The sequence below is a fragment of the Anthonomus grandis genome, chromosome 1, assembly GCF_022605725.1.
Source record: "Anthonomus grandis grandis chromosome 1, icAntGran1.3, whole genome shotgun sequence".
Lineage (NCBI taxonomy): Eukaryota > Metazoa > Arthropoda > Insecta > Coleoptera > Curculionidae > Anthonomus > Anthonomus grandis.
Genome location: NC_065546.1, coordinates 51,707,672 through 51,728,019, shown reverse-complemented (window position 1 = coordinate 51,728,019; position 20,348 = coordinate 51,707,672). Strand labels below are relative to the sequence as shown.

Below are 20,348 nucleotides of genomic sequence, written 5' to 3'. Positions count from 1 at the left end.
CATTTTTTGTGACGTCAAAAGCGTAGAAGTTCAAGCCCAATCGTAAGCTATTTAGGTTCAGAATTGTCTTCAATAGAATCTTTCAATACGCTCTGTGCCATTTCTTCTTTTGTATACATAAACTGTGCGGCTATGATGAAAAAAAAATTGCAAATATTTTGTAGTCTTTAGAAATTTATTTTTTGTACAATAAAAAAACAACAATGTACCCAAAACGTTAACGATCAAAGGACCTTTAGGGATTACACCTGTTAAAAGTTAGGTCAGGGCAGAATCAGGGCTTATTTAAATTTTTCACTATACAAAATTCCTCTAGACGAAATTCGTAATAATACAAATATGAAAATTCAAATTAACCTTTGACTAGTTTTTGAACTCAAGGCAATTCGGGGAGATCATCATATTTTAGTATAAGTATTTGCCGTAGCATTTTTCACATTTCATTTTCTTAGAAACACCCTGTATAATAACATAATAATACATAATGAAAGGTGTAAAAATCAGCTACTTTGAATGCAGATGCTGATGATATCTAGCGCTAAAAACTTGCATCTTGTGAAAATATCTAGGAAACATAACAAGCAATTGAAAATTTCATTTACATTGTAAAATTTTAATTCCATTCCTAAATTCTTCACTGATTTTTAAAACACTCATTAAAAAAAGGTTTTTAAAAACACATTTATTTATAGTATTAGTATTTCACTAAATGTGGAAAAAGGGGTAGACATTTATTTAGGTTTCTGTCTCTGAACTATTATTATCCTGAGCATCAGGGCTTGTTTCATCTAACAACATCTGTTGCTGCTTTAAAACTGCCAGTCTTTGGTGTGTTAATTCTAAATGGTGTTTTCTCCATTTTATTCGTCTATTTTGAAACCAGACCTTTACCTGCAAGGAAGTGATTATTTTTAAATTAAGGTATTTATTTTAAAATTTTGACAGTTTACTTTTTTAAATAATATTAAATTCAAATTATAAAGAAGATTCTTTGGCATCACTAGCAAGCAGTCTTGCAAAATGGTTGAAGATGCCGGGTCTTTATATAGTGCTAGACACAGCAGAGCTTCAAAGCTATAGCAGTAAGATAATTGACTTATACAGTTATACAAGGTAAGATATCTTAAAAAAACGAAGAAGAAGCTTGAGTGCAAGGAAGAAGACTCAAAAGCTCAAAGATCAATTTAATGCCATACCAAGACAAAGATTTTATGGATATATTTAATCAGAATAAACCAATAGTCCAAAATGAAACTATGGCATTTGATATACGATTTAATTGCCTGAAGAAGAAAGATTACATAGATTACAGTTCAAAGGCTAGCGTATCTGTGCATTTCTGGAGCCATCAGAATCAATAATGGAGGTGGACTTGCCGCCAATCTGCATCTTCATATAAGCAAAACTTAAGGCAGCAGGAGAAGATATAGAAGTATGGAAAATAAAGAATGATGCCTTTTCACAGACAACAACTGTAATAAGCTTAGGAATGATGCGACAGTATTTCGGTCAGAAGTCGTGGCCCTAGAACGTGTGGTATATATTATATCCAAGAAGAAATACGACAAATAAAAAAACCACTAGAAGTAGTGCCGTTCATCATTTATCTGTTAAAAAAACACTAGAATAAAAGACAATTACACGGTTGACTGGCTCTAGCCTTCAGAACCTAGGACAGAGACACGCTAGAGGATTTGTAAAAATTTACTAAAATAATAAAGCTTACCTATACTAAGCAAGCAGCTGACAACAATAAAAATCTCAGAAAACAGTAAAACCTTGTATGGTGCGACTACGAAGTCTTATGCTAAAACTAAGACTGTTCTAGAATTATATCGATTAGTGTTGCTAGTCAAAAACAATCATGAGGAGTCAAGACTAACTCCACAGATCTGTTTTGATCGAACGACAAATTTCGCTCATTGATCGTATCTGTACAACTTTTTTGGGATTATTTATAAAATATACCATCCGTATAACAATTGAGGATCATTTTTTTTAAAACTCGATAACTACATTTTTATCAAATTTCAGTTTTGTACTGAATGTCTATCGAAATTTAACCTCCAATCTACTAGTAAAGTCAGATATAATAAAACTCGAAAAGTACACATGTTATAGCACTACCAATATGCGGCGGTTTTTTAAAACTCGATAACTACAATCGGTATTTTAAAACTCGACAAGTTCAGACATGATTTCATTGGTCATACGTCGCTGTGATTTTTCTTGTTTCAATCTGTCTCTCTGTCCTTAATAATATGTTTAGCTCATAGAGAAACGAATATTAAATACTTTTAATTACTCTATGGTTTAGTTTAATTTCGACTGGTGTAGAGTAAAGTTGCGCTTAATAACTTTTTTTTAACCACGTGGGATTAAACAATGGATGACGGTAAATATTGCAAAAACGTACGTTATGTTGAGGGAGGAAGGAAACAACGTACCTCTAAAAAAGGGCCGAAAAGCAACCGTTATAGCGAGGAACTGTTCTGAAGCAACCGTTATAAGGAGAGGTTAAGTGATGCTGATATTGGTTGCGACCATGTTGACAGAAAGAAAAAAGGAGTAGTTTGTCATGTGGGAGAATTAAGTAAAAATGATATCTTGGGTAATATTATTTTGAACTTAAGTAATAACATATTATATATATATACACATTATATTTAGGAGCCAGTAAGGATCGATTGACTGATATTTCAAAGAAGTTTTTATCGGGAGAGTTGTTAGTTGAAAAACGGAGCGGACGCAAACAAAAACAAATTGATAAAAGATATAACTAATGCAATTAAAGAGCACATATTTTAAGTGTTCTTTTTCAAAATATAAGAAAATCTTTTATAAAAACTTAATCTTTTATAAAATCTCGGTTTTAGAAATCCACATTCTGACACATGCTTTATTTCCAAAGAATTTTTGGTGAAAATAAAAAAAGCTAAAATATTGGTGCAAAAAATATTTTCGCACGTCTATAAGGTATAGACTCCACGAAATGAGCGCAAAAACCTTTTTTAGATATTTAAAATACCACAAAGATAACGCAATAAAAGTTTCCTTCGATTGTCAACAGAACCAGCCATTGCCGAAAATGTCTGTTGGAGAAGTTTTCTACTCACGACAAGTTTAGCTATAAAATTGAGGCATCGTACGTCACCAACGTTAAAAACAATTTCATGAGGACATCAGCTTCTTTGTTTGGCTAAAAACTCAGTCAAGATGTGGTTCCAATGAGATATCTTCTGGACTACTGCAGTACTTTCTCCAATTAGATGAAAAAATTGCTAAAGAAGGCAAAAGCGGGTTAAATTTGGAGCTATTTTCCGATTCATGCAGTTCCCAAAACAAAAACAGCATCCTTTTGACTATTCTTATTAATTTTTTGCAAAAATCAAAAGCCTTTAGTAACATTAAACACTTTTTTCCTATAAGAGGCCATAGTTTCATGCCTGCTGACAGAGTTTTTGGCAGGGTAGAAAAAGAATATCGTAGAAAGGAAGAAATCATAGTACAACGAGAGTGCTATGAAATCCTAAACAAACATGGAAACGTTAATATTTTGGGCCAGAATTGGAAAGTCTTCTACACAAAAAATCTTAAAGAAATAACTTTCTCTTAAAATTTCGGAGGTTCGAGTATTAACATATGAAATAATAAACTATTTTGTAAAATATGTACTACCTATTACGGTATCTGGATCTGAAGAATAATGATGTGAGAAAGCTGCTAGGAGTTGTCGAGCTCACAGATGAAGCAAAACTGTTTTATGAGAATGTCCTGGGTGGTGTTATTGATAACAATGACATTCTTGAAGAGTCCGTTGAAGAACATGACGATCCATGTGAGGATACAGAAATAGATATTTGATAGCAGCTACATAATAAATATATGCATCTTTTATACATTTACTAGAATTTTTCCTACCTATTATTAATTAAAAGTTATTTTTTGGTAAACTTAAGCTGTACTTATCGATTTTTGAAAAAAACTGCATCTTTCATTTATTTTTTATTAATAAATACAAAATGTTATTAACTATGTTTTTGCATGTATTTATTCTTGTTTATGCCTATTTACAATTTTTTATGTTAGTTTTACATTTTAGCAATAAACGTTTTTCTGAAACAGAAAAAATGTGCTCCTGAAAAAAAAAGACTTTTGCAGATATCGAGTTTTAAAAAACGGTCCTCAATTATAGAACATATACCATATACCATTCCAAGACTATAATTTTTATAAAAACGTATCTTGATTGCAAATTAATAATTATAATTATTCCAATTTTTAATACCTGTGCTTCTGTTAGCTGTAAGGTGTGTGCTAAATAAAGCCTTTCTGGACCAACCATATACTGCTGCCTCTCAAACTCAGCCTCCAAACGTTCCAGTTGTTCTGGTGTGAAAATTGTTCTAACCCGTTTACTCTTGCAGGTTTTCTTATTTTGCATATGATTTGTTTGAGCATGTTTTCCACTACGAACTGAAATTAAAAAATTTATTTTAAATTAAGGCAAATATGTAATTTATATTAATTTATTAGCATCAGGTTCTGGATGTTGTTGCTAGGAGTGTTAAATCAAGTAGTACATATTTTTTCTTACTTTTTTTGCAACGTAACGAGTACGAGTAAGAATTTCTATTGGATTTTAGTAACTCATCATTACGATCCGATTAATTTAATTGCATCTAACAAGAACTAGAGTTACTAATATACAACACTAACGTTTAGTGAAAACTGACAAATTTTTTTAGATAATTTAACAAAAGTTTTTATGTTTGCATTAGATTTTGTCGATATGATTGTGGATGTTTGCTAAAATGGTCTATCCTATGTATATTACCGTCATCAGTTAGGTTAACATCTCCTTATTGAGTGACAACTACTCAAAGTCTGTTTTTGTTACCGAACTAAAATACTTATTTAAAACAAAAAATATAAATATGGCTTCTCCAATGAAATATGGAAATTGGGTGTGGGATGATATTAATAATATGGTGCATTATCAATCGTAAGCAACTTAACAATTTAACTTTATTTTATATAAGCTAGCATTTTCAAACAAGCATTTTCAATTTTTTTAATAACATATCTTTCGCATATAATTTATCCTAGTGAACTCATTAATCAAAATTAAGATATAGAGTATTAAAATTGTAACCTTTTTTGTATATTACGAAACATTTATGGCTCTTCCTGTACTAAGGAACATAATTGTTCAATTGATCCAATTGTACATTATTCTACCATTATTTTCCATAGATGATATAATTATTTTGCACCTCCTTTTTTATCAAAATTGGTTAGTACTACAACGATATATTGCTTTGATATAAAACAACTTTATTAATTTAATATTTAGATCGATCTGCTAAGTTAAAAGTTATAAGGTAATAAAAGTTATATAGTAATAGAATCACAAGACACAACTTACTTGCGGATTTTAGTTTTCATCACATTTTGATCTATAGTTTTTTTCTACGATAATGTTCAACTAATATTTACACATAATAACATTAGTTTGTTGAAGCTGAACGCTGTGGATAAAGTACGTTTATCCTCCTTTTAATCTAGGTCCATTTTTTTTAACTTAAACAAAAATGATTTTATAGACTCAGTTTCCAGCTATAGTAGATCTAATTTAGGCAGCTGATCTGAAGATTTTTGGCATTACTTATTAAATAATATAAATATAAATAAACAATTATTGATACTGAAGCTACCTGTATTCGCACCGCTCAGCTGGGTCTTAATATCTCGGAATAAGATTGTGTTACGTCCTATAACCAAATCTAAAACACTGTTGTAATATAGAGAAACTGTCTTTCACGTTCGTATGCTTCTTATAGGATCAAGTATTATAGATTTTCATTGTAATTGTAATTGGGTCTTGCTGTGTTGGAAATAACGTACTTAATAAACAAAAATCTGCAGTCGGCATCATTTTCAAGATTAATTCAATACAACTGATTACACAGTCTAAAGCTCTCATAAACTCTTTCATAAAATCTTTCGACCTCCTCTGCCCTTGTCTGTTACATTCTTTGTAGGGATAGCGTTATTCGTATTTTTCTCTTGTTGTAGTAAATAATGCTTTTCGTATTGTAAGCAGTACCTAAAGCTCCCTCAAAACTTGTGACAGCTTTCTCGACTTCACTTGACTGACTGTCGCTTTATTCCCCTTAACTATAGTATGATCTCATATCAATATTAAGCATTTTGGATCTAAATTGATTTTAGCTCTTTTGGTTTCATCTGACGATTTAAATAGATTTTGATGATTTTGTGTTTTAGCTGCTAGTAACCCTTGTAATTTTTAAGGTTTTCCACATCGACGTATACTTTTAAAAATTAATTATACAGTTCTACTCTCGGTTTTCGTCCTTAATTGCCAGCTCTTATTCTTATTCGTAAGTCAACATCTTAGAGCCTATCGTCAGGTATGATAACCGAGTAAGGTTTGGTGTATGTTATCGTTGTTGGCAATATATCAGAGAGACAAACTTAGGTGCTTAAGATCTCAACACAAATCACTCTGATGCGGAATCTCGGTTCTGTTGCGTCCAAACTACTATTAGGTATCAGAGCATCCCATTTTTTAAACACGCGATCTTGTATAAATACGAGAATTATATCCATCTGTATTTGCATAAAGTGCGCGCTTATATTTCGATATACCCGTATAATTTTTATATTTTATTCGTTACTTAGTTTATATAGACTGAATTTAAATGTATAGTCAATTAAACCTTCGCCCAGAGACTTTAGACCTCTATGAAAGCTTGAGGCTTCAGACAACATTTGTAAATTCTGCTGAATTGAGGAATTTACAATCACTAGCTTCTTCTTTTGAGACACTCTGCAGAAAATGTCTAATAAATATATTTCAGAAAAGAGGCTTTACAAAAATCACCTTCGCGAGTAAGTGGCTTGTCGAACGCTACAATGTCAATATCAGGACGAAAAAATATTGATTGCGAAATAATGGTTATGGATGCAGTTGACAATTACACTCAGGTAATATCAATAATATGCGAGAAAAACACAAGCATATATTTTTAAGTTGTTTGATATTTTTTAAAGTTAGCAATCTTAGTAATATTTTTTTTGCAGACCAAGTTTAGGAAGCACTTCCAAAGAAAGGTAAAGGTGATTGATATAGCCGTGGCCACTATTCAAGATGTGAAGGATGTAGCTATATTCACCAGCAAAGTCGACGACTTATTTCCGGAATTTATTAAGTTTTTCCACACTGAAGCAATGGACAGATTTCTGAGATCGATGATAGTTTATTTTCAATATTATCTTCAGGTAACATAGAGTATTCTGAGTGATTGTATAAATGATAGTTTGAAAGAGTATTCAATCAAAAATATACTCCATAAGCGTCAAAGGGATTGCTATGACACTTTTATTTTCAAATTCTTTAGTGAAACGTATGATGAGCCATAATAAGTTTTTTCCTGACTTGATCTAGATATAAGGCTGAGATATGGTAAAAATTTTAAGTTAGGCCAAAAATATGTTGTTACAATAATAAAGACTAGGCTAAGAAGTTCTATGGCTATGGAGTGCATTAAAATATAAAAAATAATAATTTCTTTAAAGTTAGAGAAGTAATATCATAGCTTGATCTACTATAAAGTGCTTTAGACAATATTCTACTATAAAAAAGTTACCTGGTTGCTATGACAAAGAAGCTGTAAGGATACAGAGAATGGTTTAAATACTCTTAGAGTTTCTAGGAAGAACTTTGGACATACAGAGATAGAGAGAGTAGTAATAGGGTAGCAGCATTTTGAATAACTACGCGCAAATGTAAAGGATGGAGTATGAAAAGTATAATAGACAAATTCGTTTATGTGCAATCGCATAGCTTTTCCCACACAAGTCGCAGAAATCGCTAAATTTCTGCGACTTGTGTGGGAAAAAACAGCCCAAAAAAGATAATTCTTTGTTATCAATAGATAGCCAATAAGACATTTTTCTGTTTTTAAGTTTGAATGAGTTTTTTTTCTTACGTTCCTTTTTTCTGAAACAGATTTGTTTTTCAATAAAAGCTTTAAAATATTGATGTTATGTTTTTAATTATTTAAACACCTAATTTTAACACATTTCAAAAATTAAATTTGAAAAGTGTGGCTTAAAAAAGAATGCGTCAACTCACCTTAGGCAATGCGTCATCTCTCCTATATACATAGGGTGAGATGACGCAAAGATAAGAAAAAAATAAATTTGGATTTTTGCCAACATTAAATCTTATTGTCAATTTCTTGTTTTCTAATAAAAAACTAATACTTTTCTTCACAAAAATCTGAATTTGTTTTTTAGTTTCTTTTTTAAATTTTAAAATCCAGACTAGTTTGAAAAAAAGTGCGTCATCTCTCCTCGAATTACCCTATACGCAACATAAGTTAATTAATATATAACGATAACTCAATGACTTTGAGCAACTAAATCTTACGAAAATCAATATATTAACTTACAATAATTAACAAAATCACAAGTTAAAAAGGGAGCAAGAGCGTTTTTCCTACTTCCCTTTTACTAACACGTGTTAGACTCAAATTGAACGTAGAGAAGGTCGATATGTGCGGCGTATTGCATTCCCTTCTCAGCAGCAAGTGGAAGTGCGGCACTAATAAAATATTGTCATTCTCCCATTAATTTAAAGCAGGTTAAGTTAAGGCAGATATGCGGAAGAACAATTTTTTTTGCTGCAAAAAAAATTGCATGTTAAATGAATAATAATAAATAAAGTAGACACGAAATTATACATTGTACTGAAAACCAGTTTTAATTTCAGTTATAAATAGTAACTTTGATTGACTATTGTTCCCAAATATGATGGCTTAAAATTCTAGAGCAAAGAGTTCCAGTTACGGTTAAAGATGATGAACGAATCAGGAAAATTATTTTGGATCACCTTTTTATTATTATTTTTAAATGAAAACGGAGCGAAACATATCATTTATTAATCGTTAAAAAAAAACAAAAAGTATTTGCAGATGATATAAATAAAAATTAAAATGGCCAAGAGGTATCTTTCTTCAAAAATTGCAGACTTACTGCATTTAAAGTTATTGATTACTGAAGTAAGACGTATTACAGAAAACCAAGCTTCAGATTTCAGGAAGCCAAGACTGCAGAGAATGTAATAAGCTACTAAGTCCATAGTAGCTACTCAGTGTTACACTAATATTAAATGTATAAATTGTGAAGTAAATTTGAAGCTGAAAAGGTGAATACAAATCTCTAATTTATTCAATACTAATTTATTCTTAGAAAAATTTATTCTTATTATTACATTTTAAACACACAATTTTATTAACTGTTCTGGCTCTGTATGTATACAGTCTTTTGAATGTTGGTTATTGTCTGAACTTTTAAATTGTATAAATATTATTAATTTTTAAATTGTGATGTACGTTTGTCTACATTTGTTTATTTAAAATAAGTTTTGTCATGATATTTTATGTTTTGACTCCTTGGTGGCGTCAAAACATGATATAGAGAGTTTTTTGTTATTTTTGTTTTTTATTATTTATTTTGAGTCGTACGTCTAATAATTCTAGTGAAGTTTTGAAGTTATATTCTTTACATCTTTTAGGTAGCACTGATGATGGCTATTTATTGCTTCCCAAATTTTATTATTGTCTACTAAGATTCAATAGGTTACTAGGTTGCTGTACGTATGCGGATGACCTAAATGTTGAGAATGGACTAACATTTGACTGTGATGGTATAAAGATTAGAATATACTTCTTTTCTTGTAAGTCGTAATTGACGCAGGAATATACGAAATCCATAGATAGCCCGATTGGGAAATCTCCTTTTCATGGAACAAATTTTTGTAAGACTTAAAACTCCGAAGATTAAATAATTGCGAGCTAATCCTTAGTAACTATAACTCCATATCTGAAGAACAAATAAAAATCTTTTCAGTTTTAAATTTAAAAGTATTGTTGGGATTTAAACAAATTTTCTGTAACTTTTAATATTAAGTATAAAATAAAGGCCAACTGATAATCTAAAAAAATATTAAGCATTTATATATTCCAGGAACTGAGAAATCGTTTACGGCCGATATCATGGTCTCCTTCACAGGATTCTTTTAAAATATTGGCTCCTGCAGTTAATAAAAATAATAATTTTACTAAAAGATTAGCATTATATCTTGTTAGCAAAATTTCTTATGCAACAAATATGGGTGAGCAAAGTAGAATGGGATGAGGAACTTTCATGCAGTTTGTTGGATAAATGTAAATCTTTCTTTTATTGTCTTCCAGAATTAGTTAACTTACAAATACCTCGATTCTTATTTTTTGCTTCAGCGGAATTGGTTTTTGCAGAAATTCATGGGTTCTCTGATGCGTCCAATGCTTGCATTTATATCAAAGAGCTGTACAAAAATGGTGCGATAAGTTGCAACTTTATTTCTTCTAAGTCGAGGGTAGCACCCTTAAAGACTATTACTTTGCCAAGGCTTGAACTTTGTGGAGCTTTGCTGCTCTCAAGATTGATTAACAAGGTTGTTCCTATATTAAATTTTAATTTTAAAAAGGTGCTTTTATGGACAGACTCAGACTAGTATAATTTTGTGTTGGTTGAAGGCTAGTTCTTCACGCTGGACTACATTCATTGCAAATCGCGTATTTGAAGTTCGGGAATTGACAATGAATTATGAATGGAGACATGTTGGGTACGAAAAAAGCCCAATTGACTATGTGTCACATGGACTCCTAAGCATTTAAATTTAAATAAACTTTGGTGGAAAAAGCCCTCATTTCTTTAAGAAAATGAGGAGCTTTCGGATGAATTTGATATTATCTTGTGCAAGCCATCACTCAGGATTCTAAAATCGATTGCGACCGATTTTCTTTTTTACAAAGAACAATAGGATTTTGTTTTAGGTTTTCAAAAAATTACAAAAATAAGGGCAATAAGCATTTAGGACCTTTATTAATGCAAGAATTAGATCATGCACGAAATACTATTATCACGTTGGTTCAAATGGAAAGGTTTTCTCAGGAAATAAACTATTTCAGTTCTCTCCATCATGGAAACTCTTGTGATAATATGAAAAAAATTCAGTGCTTAAAAATAGCAACATAAAATCTTTGAATCCGTTTATAGATTCTGATGGTATGTTAAGAGTTAATGGGCGTCTAGCCAATGCAGTAGTCGATTACAATTAAAGGTTTCCTATCATTTTACCTGCTAAGCACTATGTAACTAAGCTTATAATTCTATTAGAATATAAGAAACTTCTGCACGCTGGAGCTCAAACGATTTTATTAAATTTAAGATTAAAATATTGACGGATAAATGGGTTACATTTCGTTAAATCCATAATAAAGGAATGTGTTATTTGTGTTCGGTTTAGTGCTAAAGGTTCAAAGCAGCTTATGGGGTGTTTGCCAGCTGATAGGGTTTTTTCTATGACACGCGCATTCTTGGAGATTGGTGTGAATTTTGGAGATCCATTTTTTTGTCAAACAACTCAGGGTACGTAAAGCAGCAATTTCTAAGGCATATATTACACTCTTTGTGTGCATGGCCACTAACGCTGTGCATAATAAACTGGTTTTCAGTTTAATGCATTTCTTTTGACATTACATAGATTTATTTTTCGAAGGAGTTGTCCAATAACTATCTTCAGCGATAATAATACGAACTTTCAAGGTGCAAATAATCAATTACGCGAGCTGTGTAAGTTTTTTAAATCAAATTCAAATTGTTTTTTTGGAAGGAAAAAAGGAATTTCTTTCTACTAAGGAAATTGAATGGAAATTCGTACCTCTTAATAGCCCTTACTGGGGATGATTGTGGGAACCTGCAATTAAATCTACTAAGACGTTTTTACGAAAAATTGTCGGAGGTAATAAATTACGTTTGAAGAGTTTTCAACGGTTCTGACACAAGTAGAGGCAATATTAAATTCAAGACCTCTGTATCCGGTTTCATCTAATCTAAACGATTTTAATTGTCTTACTCCGACTCATTTTTTAATAGGAGATTCGTTGACCAGTTATCCAGAAAGAAATTTAACTGATATACCAGAAAATAGGTTCATCATTTTGGCAAAGATGTATAAAAGTACAATAGGCCTTCTGGAAATATTGGTCAGTTGAGTATTTGAATGGATTGCAGAATCGCACAAAACGGTGTTCTGCTACTAATAATATAAACGTAAACTCGGTTGTGTTAGTTAAAGACGATAACTTACCGCCACGTAAGTGGAACCTGGCACGTATATTAGAGTTATTCCCAGGTAAAGATGGCAAGGTACGCGTTGTCAAAATAAAACCAAAGATGGTATTTTGGTCCGGCTAATTGTAACATTGTGTCCGTTGCCTTATGAGGCTTAATCGTATTAGTTGAGGACGTTGCTTAAAGAGAATGTTGGAATTTAGACAAATTTTCTTTAACTTCCAATATTAAGGTTAAAATAAAGACCAACTGATATTCTAAAAAATGATTAAGCATCTGTATATTCCACCAACTGAGAAATCGTTTACGGCCGAAAAAAAGTTGTTCTTCTATTTTCCCCCTTTTTGGGATTATTACTTTAATTTTTGTAATTCAGATTGTGTAAGTCTTAAAGGATTATTTAGTTAGTAGTTTTAGTAGAGGTGTTACTCCAGAAAGTGTTTGTTTTTTGTTTCACGGATGAATTAATGGTCCTTCGCTGGGTATGGAAACTTGGTTAAAATATCAATAAACTCATAACAAGAACCAGCTAAGTAGTATTGAAGGATTAGGCAGAGATATTTAGGAAAAGATGATTTTCAGAAGCGCGCTTTAAGAGGTTATAATAACAGGCTGTAGGAACGAATGTTATTAAAACTTGCGTTTTTTTCTTGCAAGCTATCCAAATTCTGGAGAGTAGGATCCACATATATTGAATCACCCTATATATCCAAGAAAGAATTACTCAACATAAAAATATAGTTATATACTCGCGACCAAGCCAAGCGACCATAAAGGCAATCAATTACCATGAGTTATAATCTGAATTGGTAAAGGCTTTTTTGGCATAATAGTAAGTCTTTTACAAGCTAGTGCTAATTAAACAAACAACTCGAAACCTTCAAAATCATAGTCCATAACCATAAATTAAAAATCTCTTATAATGGAACGTTTTTTTCAATATCAACCTGTAAGCTATATACGTGTAGTGCATAAATTTAAATGTTTGCTACCCTAAGTAAGATTAATTTCTCTTTTAGGTTTGGAGTAAAATGCAATCAACACGAAAAGAAGCGGCTCGCAAACTGAGGCAACCGATCGTGACTCTGCTCGAAAACGAAGAGAGGGATAATTTGGCAGATTTAAGAAGTATGGTAGCTAGGGATTATGCTGCCATTCTAATGGGGGTCGGAGACGCGAAAAAATTTCATCATATGAACAATAAGAATAACGATTCATTATCCGACAAGGATAGACGGCTATTTGAGACTCTTATTTTTATGGCGATCAAGGTGGTTTGGATTGCGTTGTTTAGAAAGAATTTACCCCTGATTGGCAAGTGTTCAGTAATTTATACTTTTTACCTTTAAAAAGTAAAAAATACCTATTACATTTGTAGTAACGTATGTATTGTTTCAGTTGCTTTTTTTAACTTAATTTTTTACCATAATTTGATGAATTACATATATACCAAAGTATGTTTAATACAATCTTAAGTTCTCTGACATTTGTTCTAAATAATAGTAAGAAAATATCGCAAAAGTCAGAAGTTAAATCTGGCGAGCGTGTCGGCCTAGGAATAGATGATCAATTTCATTTTATTCGGAGACTTATTATTCAAGTGTTAATTAGGTACCTTTGTTGTTAGTTAGAAATCTCTCGCCTGAAATTGTGGTAATGACTTATTATGCAGGAACCATTCTGTCTTTAACATAAAGAAATATCTTCTAATAATTAACGTAGATTATGTCAAAGAAATGCTTGTAGTGAAATATCTACAGTCAGTCGAGGTTGAAAAAAGTAAAGGAAAATAAATTATCATCCTATTTACTGCAACAACTCAAACCTTAGATGCGAATCGATATTTAAACTGAGTTCTTTTTTTTACAGGCGTTTATACTACAGGATTTTATACTGGTCATACATCATTGCTTTGGAAATTGTATAATGATGCAAAAAATCGACTTGAGCTACTATTTGCCCTTGTATACAACAGGTCTTCTGCGAATAATTAAAAATCTTCTACAGTCATTCTTGGGAATGTCTTAAAAGAAATCTTTCCACATAAGAATGATGGCCTAATGATGGATAAAAATGCAAAGTAGTATCGTCAAAAAACTTTACATGTCAAACTGTGTCGAAAGCTTTACTCAGTTTTACTTAAACGTTGCTGCCTATTATCATATCCAAATTATTTGCTATTCCAGACTACCCTAGATGTACACGTTTACTTAGCTAATATTTAACATTTACCCTTTACCTTTAATATCGCATGTTCATATTTCGTTTTTTTTTTGTATCACTAAGATTTAATTTTTATTTTTTTATTTAGAAAAAGAAACAAACAGGCTTCTAAGAACGAACAACTTTAGTCCGGTTGAACATTCTGGCGCACCAATAATGAGAGATACACCAGAAGAAAGGCGAGTTTTGGTAGGGAAGGCTTTCAAAAATGAGAAAAAATTACTTCACAGATCTCCGATAATTCAACAGATACTTTTTGAGAATCATGATTACAGACTGCTTTCGATTGGAATTAATAATAACCCTATGTAAGGATACCTATTTTCTACCCCTTACTCTTTTTTCTTCTTAACATTTTTCTAATATTATGTATAATGCTCTTTCACTAAACAAATTATCGCAGCAATTTTTATTCTTGACTTTAATTAGCTAGGAAGGCAAATAATGATTTTTAGTAAATGTTCAGCAATCTTATAAATCTTATAAGTTAAACTCTTATAATTATAAATTTTTACTACTAGAACAGTAAAAATAATAATTCACTTTTTTTAAAGCAAACTACTAAACAGGAAAATGGTTTGAATATGCATAGAGATTATATTTGGTCGGGTTTAATTAATGTCAATGCAAATAACAGACATCAATAGAATAAAACCCTTACATATTGCATTGTCTATATAGCGCAATAGACCGAAGATCTATGGATAGATCAATAATCTAATGACTGGAATAGTCGAAATGAAACGATTTTAATTCCAGAGATTCTTGTTATAGTTGGAGGTGTCTCAACTACTACAATAAAATTTATTATAAGGCTTACAAATACCCTTCCAAGTTGAATGAAATGTTAAAGGTGATATTACAAAAAACTGACCCAAGATAAAAATTGATAAATTACGATAAAGTTAAACAAAACCAAATAAAACATACATCTTACTAATTCAAATTGCACTGCAAGTATAATATCTAGATATAGCAAAGATGCTATGTAGATCAGGTTTAGACATATACCCTATGCAAAAATTGAAATAATAATGTAATCATAAATATATAAAAAAGATACAAACTGGTGGTACACCGAAAATAGTGAAAATATTAGGTAAACTTATAGGCAAACAATCCTCAATTACTATCTAGATCTTGCTATACAAGTCGAGACCATGAGGCTTGCGTACAAGACGCATGTCTGGTTATGCAAAAATCTTTTTGTAGATTACAGGAATTTCTTTTATTTTAATACGAAGTGACAATCGTTGAGGGTAAAGGCTTTGTAACCTACATTACAAAATGATATGAATGAAAGAAAGACACAGTCAATCTCAGAAGATGGCAATAGTAAATAGGAAGTCCATCTGGTATAGAAATAGTTGTAGAATCAACGTTATAGGTTTGATGCAGGCTTATGTGAGGGGTAGTCCAAGACCACTACTTACCGGAATACGCCACCGTCTTCTAAGAGGAAGTATTCGTTGTGTTAAAATGCGAAGAGAACATATTAAATATCAGATATTGTAAAACGTTGTCTCAATCTGCTGTAATAGTAGGGTGACTATTAAGCTACTACGGCTAATAAGGTTAGTTCACAGTTTATAAAGATACTATTACAGTTTATAAGGGTACTAAATGAACTAGTAAAAAATAGCTATACGTAAGGCTTGTCAAAGTGCCTGGCCATTTAGGTAATGCTGGTAAAAAGAAAGACCCTTCTTCGTAGACTTCGTAGGCTTCGTAGGATCTGAGAAACTACTGGTAGACCAAAAATTTACAAACGAGAGTCTGCTCGATATTAGGACTCTTCAGAAATGGGTGAATATACCTGGCACTAGACATGTTACAGCACCTAAATAGACGTGAAATTTGGATCTTCTAACTGAACACTAGTGCTAGGTGTCAAATCTTAGTCTTGAAAACAACTGCCGAGTCAAAGTACTGCAAGTTGCATACCAATGTCCTGTACCTTTCATATATACGGATCTGGACGACCCAGGTCTTAGATGCGGTAGTCATTATACTAACTTGCAATAACGACTCTAAGTCACAAGTTAAAAAAAGGCCAAGAACAGTTCTCCACTAACAAAATTTTGACTCCAATTGAACATAGAGAAGGCCATAGAAATTTAAAATCATTAATCCTAAGTTGAGACATGTATGGTGAGTGTGAGTGAAGCGCGATTAGAAAAACAATGAAACATTGCCATTCTCTTTTTAACTTCAGGCTTTACCTATCATTTTCTATCTTACCATTTTTTCTTGGAATCATTAAGTTCGGAAATTTAAAATTCATGTTACTATGATCTTTAGAAGCAAATAACTGAAGTTTTTTTATACAGTACCCATAATATTTGTTAGGGCCGATGCAAGGATTCGTTATTTAGAGATAGCTTACGCCGCCCCAGAAGAGTTATTAGTAGAAGCTGGGATTGCTGTTGGTATTCTAGGCGTCCAAAGAAAATATCTCGATGCTATGCTTAAACCTTTAGATATTTCGACTACTGTAAAAAGGACAAGTCTTATGAAGATTGGACAGTTTAATATACCACCGAAATCTGTCAGGTAATGAAATAGTAGTACGTTGTATAACAAGAAAAATAATTAAAATATAATTAGCACTGGATATAAATAATTTGTTATTCGCTAGCTAAGTAACGCTTTAATTAGTTTAAATGTATATGCTATTGTATGGCTATGAATTAATTAATGATAATCAATTCATAATAATGTAACATTTGTTTATAATTGTTAATTGTTCTATCTACAGGTTTCGGGAGTAAAGGGAAATATTTTGGGAACATATTTAAAAGGTCAAAATAAGATAAATTAACCCATATGTTTTAATCCGATTCTTAACCGTTTCTAAAATAATTGGTCCAAAATTTTTTTTCCTACATTTTTGGAATAATTACGTTCTCTGTACTTCTAACTCACGTTGCCGGCATTTCGTCATTGTTTGTTAATAACTATTTTATTTGACTGGTAGTTTTGATAACAAACGACCAGTTGTTTGGTCCTTTTCTATTAGATGAGCGCCTTACTGAAGAAGGATATTTACGCTTTTTGAAAGACCATTTAATTAATACTTTGGATGATGTTCTTCTAATTGTTCGACACCGAATGTATTTTCAACACGTGGAGCCCCGCCGCATTTTAGCCGCCGAGTGCGTAGTTTCTTAGACAATCGTTTTCCTAATCGTTGGATTGCCAGAGAACCTCAAGTTTAGCCACCGAGGTCACCAGACTTAAATCCACTAGATTATTGCCTCTGGAAGTGGATGACACACCTATAGAAACCGTAGAAGGACTCCACAATCAAATTTTGAATGCTTCAAATATTATTAAAAACAATCGCCAAGCAATTAAACGTGCAACACGAGCGCTTAACAAACGTGCTACAGCTTGCCTTGAAGTTGGTGGGGGTATTTTCGAAAACATTTTGAATTTGTTTTTTACTAGTATTTTTATTGTTTGTGTTGCTTTTAAAATAGAAAATCTTACAAAAGAACTTCAGAACCGATTATTTCAGAAACGGTTGAGAATCGGATTAAAAGATATGGGTTAATTTATCTCATTTTGATCTTCTGAACATATTCCCAAAATATATCCTTTTGCTCCCGAAACACCCTGTATATGCTGCGTTAACCACTCAGGAGGTTATATAAAAATTATATACCCTGGTCTCTTCTAGCAACACTAATAGAAAAATAAATAAAATTAATTGGCGTTCCATGGCAGTATTGTTATAGTCCATAACTCTTAAATTCAAGCCTCTCAAAAACTTAAATGGCAATCTTTAAACCGATAGTCTGCTATTTGCTTGTAAAAATATGGTGACTAAACAACTGGACAGTGATGGATAAATTTGCTTCAAGACAGCTCTTGCTGCATTAATTTGATTGACATATTATTTAAAATTACGTCTGTATTAGAAATGTTGAAGCAAATGACGCTCGAATAACCTCGTCTATTTGATTTTTAGATACTCTTTATTTTCGGATACCTTATCGGAAAATCCCTGTAAGTTCCAAGAGAGCCAGACGACGAAAAACGCTAGAATAAGCCAGTGTAAGAAATGGATCACTTATCTAGATATGGGCGGAGTCATCGTAAGCGAATTAGTAGATATTGAGTCTAATAAAACTATTAGGGCTTCCATTGCTGCTTCACCTTCATCGGGGTTTGATTAAATTTTTTTGCTCAGTTAACCAATAAAATTGAAGTAAATATCAAGTTTTGCGAGTTTTTTTTTAACCTTCAAGCAAGTCAAATTTAATGACAACTGAACTATTTATATTTACTTTTAAAACGCGTGAAGATTTAACTTACCAGGCGGTTTTGAAGATGGCGAAATTGTGTGTTGAGGCAGTTGATATCGACTTGATTGCACCAAACCTCTATTAACTGGAAGCTGTATACGTCCACAGTTTGATACTAATGATCTTTCTGTTATTCCTGGATGTACCGCCAAGTTCATAACATCCAGGTTAGGGGACGAGCTACCTGAAAAAATCATATTTCATAAAATGACGTAAGGGAGAGAAAAGGGAGCAAATTAGCCAATGATTCCGCAGAAGTAAGCAGAATTGAGAAATTTTGTGTTTAATTTTTATCGATTTGTGCAGTTTTTCCTAAATGTGTTGCAGCGTGCAATTTGAATGTGTCTATCTAACACATTCAAATTCTATTTTTTTAACAACAAAATTTTTAATTCTTTGAATATATAAGTGTTAAATGTATCTTCATGATCTGATCTCATGGTAAAAGTTAAATTATAGTTGGGAATAGAACGTAGCATTTAGCACAAGCTTGAAAAACACTTGATGAAAATAGCAGGGAGAAACCTAAAATGAATTCAAAAGCCTGGAATAAAATTTAAAAAAAAACTCAAAATGTTAGGAAGTTTATTTAGCTGATTAAACACTGAAAATTAGAAATCTCTGAGAATTAGTACGTTAGATGATAGATATGTGAAATGAAAATATCATCGCAAAACATTTTTAAAATCAAAATTCTAATATTGTATAACTAAAAAAGCCATCAAAATAACTACTTTTAAAAAAAATATATGGTATAAATTAAGTAGATTTGTTAAATCTCTAAAAATAAAATTTAAACTATGTGAAAATTGAAAACGGCGATGTAGACCAATTAGTGAAATTTGAAATTTAAAAAAAACTGGACCTAGTACAAAATCTTCCCCAATTTGCTTGCATTGCGGCAAAAACTATTTAAATTGTAAAATACTATTTTCTCCAACCTCATTTGAGAATTTATTAATTTGCACCCAAAAATATTATAAACTATTAGGCTTCGCATATTTCAGCATGCGATCTTATGTTAAGTTCTAGAATTATCAATACTCCATTTACATTCACGTGAAAGTTAGAAAAAAATTACCAGTAGGTTCTAAATTACCAACATAAATCTGACAGTAGAACTGTCACAGAGATCAGTATTGGGGGTTCACTAAGCGTTGTTGCGATGCTTTGTTGTCTACTACATTGTGCAATAATATTTTCGGATTATTTATAGACCTATGAGGTTTTGTAGGATTACCATATAATAGCTCTGTGTATCTAGAGTCATTAGTTGAATTTTTATTGCAAATTTTCCTACACCATCTCCAATTTATGGTTTTGAAATTTATGGCTTTAAAGGTTGCCATAAATCGTTATATAATTTTCCTCAACTTCCCTTTCCCTCATATTTTCTTCCATACCCTGATCCTCTTCCCATGCTCCCGTTAGGTATGTTCTTTCTTTTTTCAGTAAAATATTTATTATTAAATTTTGAAATTATTGTTTTTTTTGGCCTCAACAGAATTCAGGGAGCATTTTGTATAAGGGATATCTCTGTAAATCTGCATATTATGGCCTGTTGGTCACCTTGCATTATTAGCTTTTTTATTTTGTTACAAATTCTTC

At 31.7% G+C, this 20,348-nt stretch overlaps 2 protein-coding genes across 3 annotated transcripts in view; one reads left to right on the top strand and one right to left on the bottom strand.

Annotated features, from left to right (window-relative positions):
• Nucleotides 1–734: 734 nt before the first annotated feature.
• Nucleotides 735–20,348, bottom strand: part of LOC126738136 (pituitary homeobox 2-like) — a 38,453-nt gene continuing 18,839 nt past the window's right edge. For both annotated transcript variants that reach the window (XM_050443318.1, XM_050443310.1), the window contains exons 3-5: nucleotides 18,751–18,924; nucleotides 4,289–4,476; nucleotides 735–891 (exon numbers count right to left, since the gene is read on the bottom strand). In XM_050443318.1, coding sequence (XP_050299275.1) covers nucleotides 736–891; nucleotides 4,289–4,476; nucleotides 18,751–18,924 — 518 coding nt within the window. In that variant the 3' untranslated portion in view covers nucleotide 735. The remainder of the gene's footprint in view (nucleotides 892–4,288; nucleotides 4,477–18,750; nucleotides 18,925–20,348) is intronic.
• LOC126738127 (uncharacterized) lies at nucleotides 4,867–18,654 on the top strand. Its single transcript, XM_050443299.1, has 7 exons — nucleotides 4,867–5,005; nucleotides 6,885–7,011; nucleotides 7,108–7,305; nucleotides 13,227–13,521; nucleotides 14,519–14,738; nucleotides 16,780–16,983; nucleotides 18,404–18,654. The coding sequence occupies exons 1-7, from the start codon at nucleotides 4,938–4,940 to the stop codon at nucleotides 18,609–18,611; spliced, it is 1,320 nt and encodes a 439-aa protein (XP_050299256.1). The 5' UTR covers nucleotides 4,867–4,937; the 3' UTR covers nucleotides 18,612–18,654.

Bases quoted from the DNA above. Each gene is read 5' to 3' on its own strand.
- LOC126738127 (XM_050443299.1), top strand. From the start codon at position 4,938: ATGGCTTCTCCAATGAAATATGGAAATTGGGTGTGGGATGATATTAAT. The intron at 5,006-6,884 runs GTAAGCAACTTA...AATATATTTCAG, and splicing joins AATATGGTGCATTATCAATC to AAAAGAGGCTTTACAAAAAT. The intron at 14,739-16,779 runs GTAAGGATACCT...AATATTTGTTAG, and splicing joins GGAATTAATAATAACCCTAT to GGCCGATGCAAGGATTCGTT.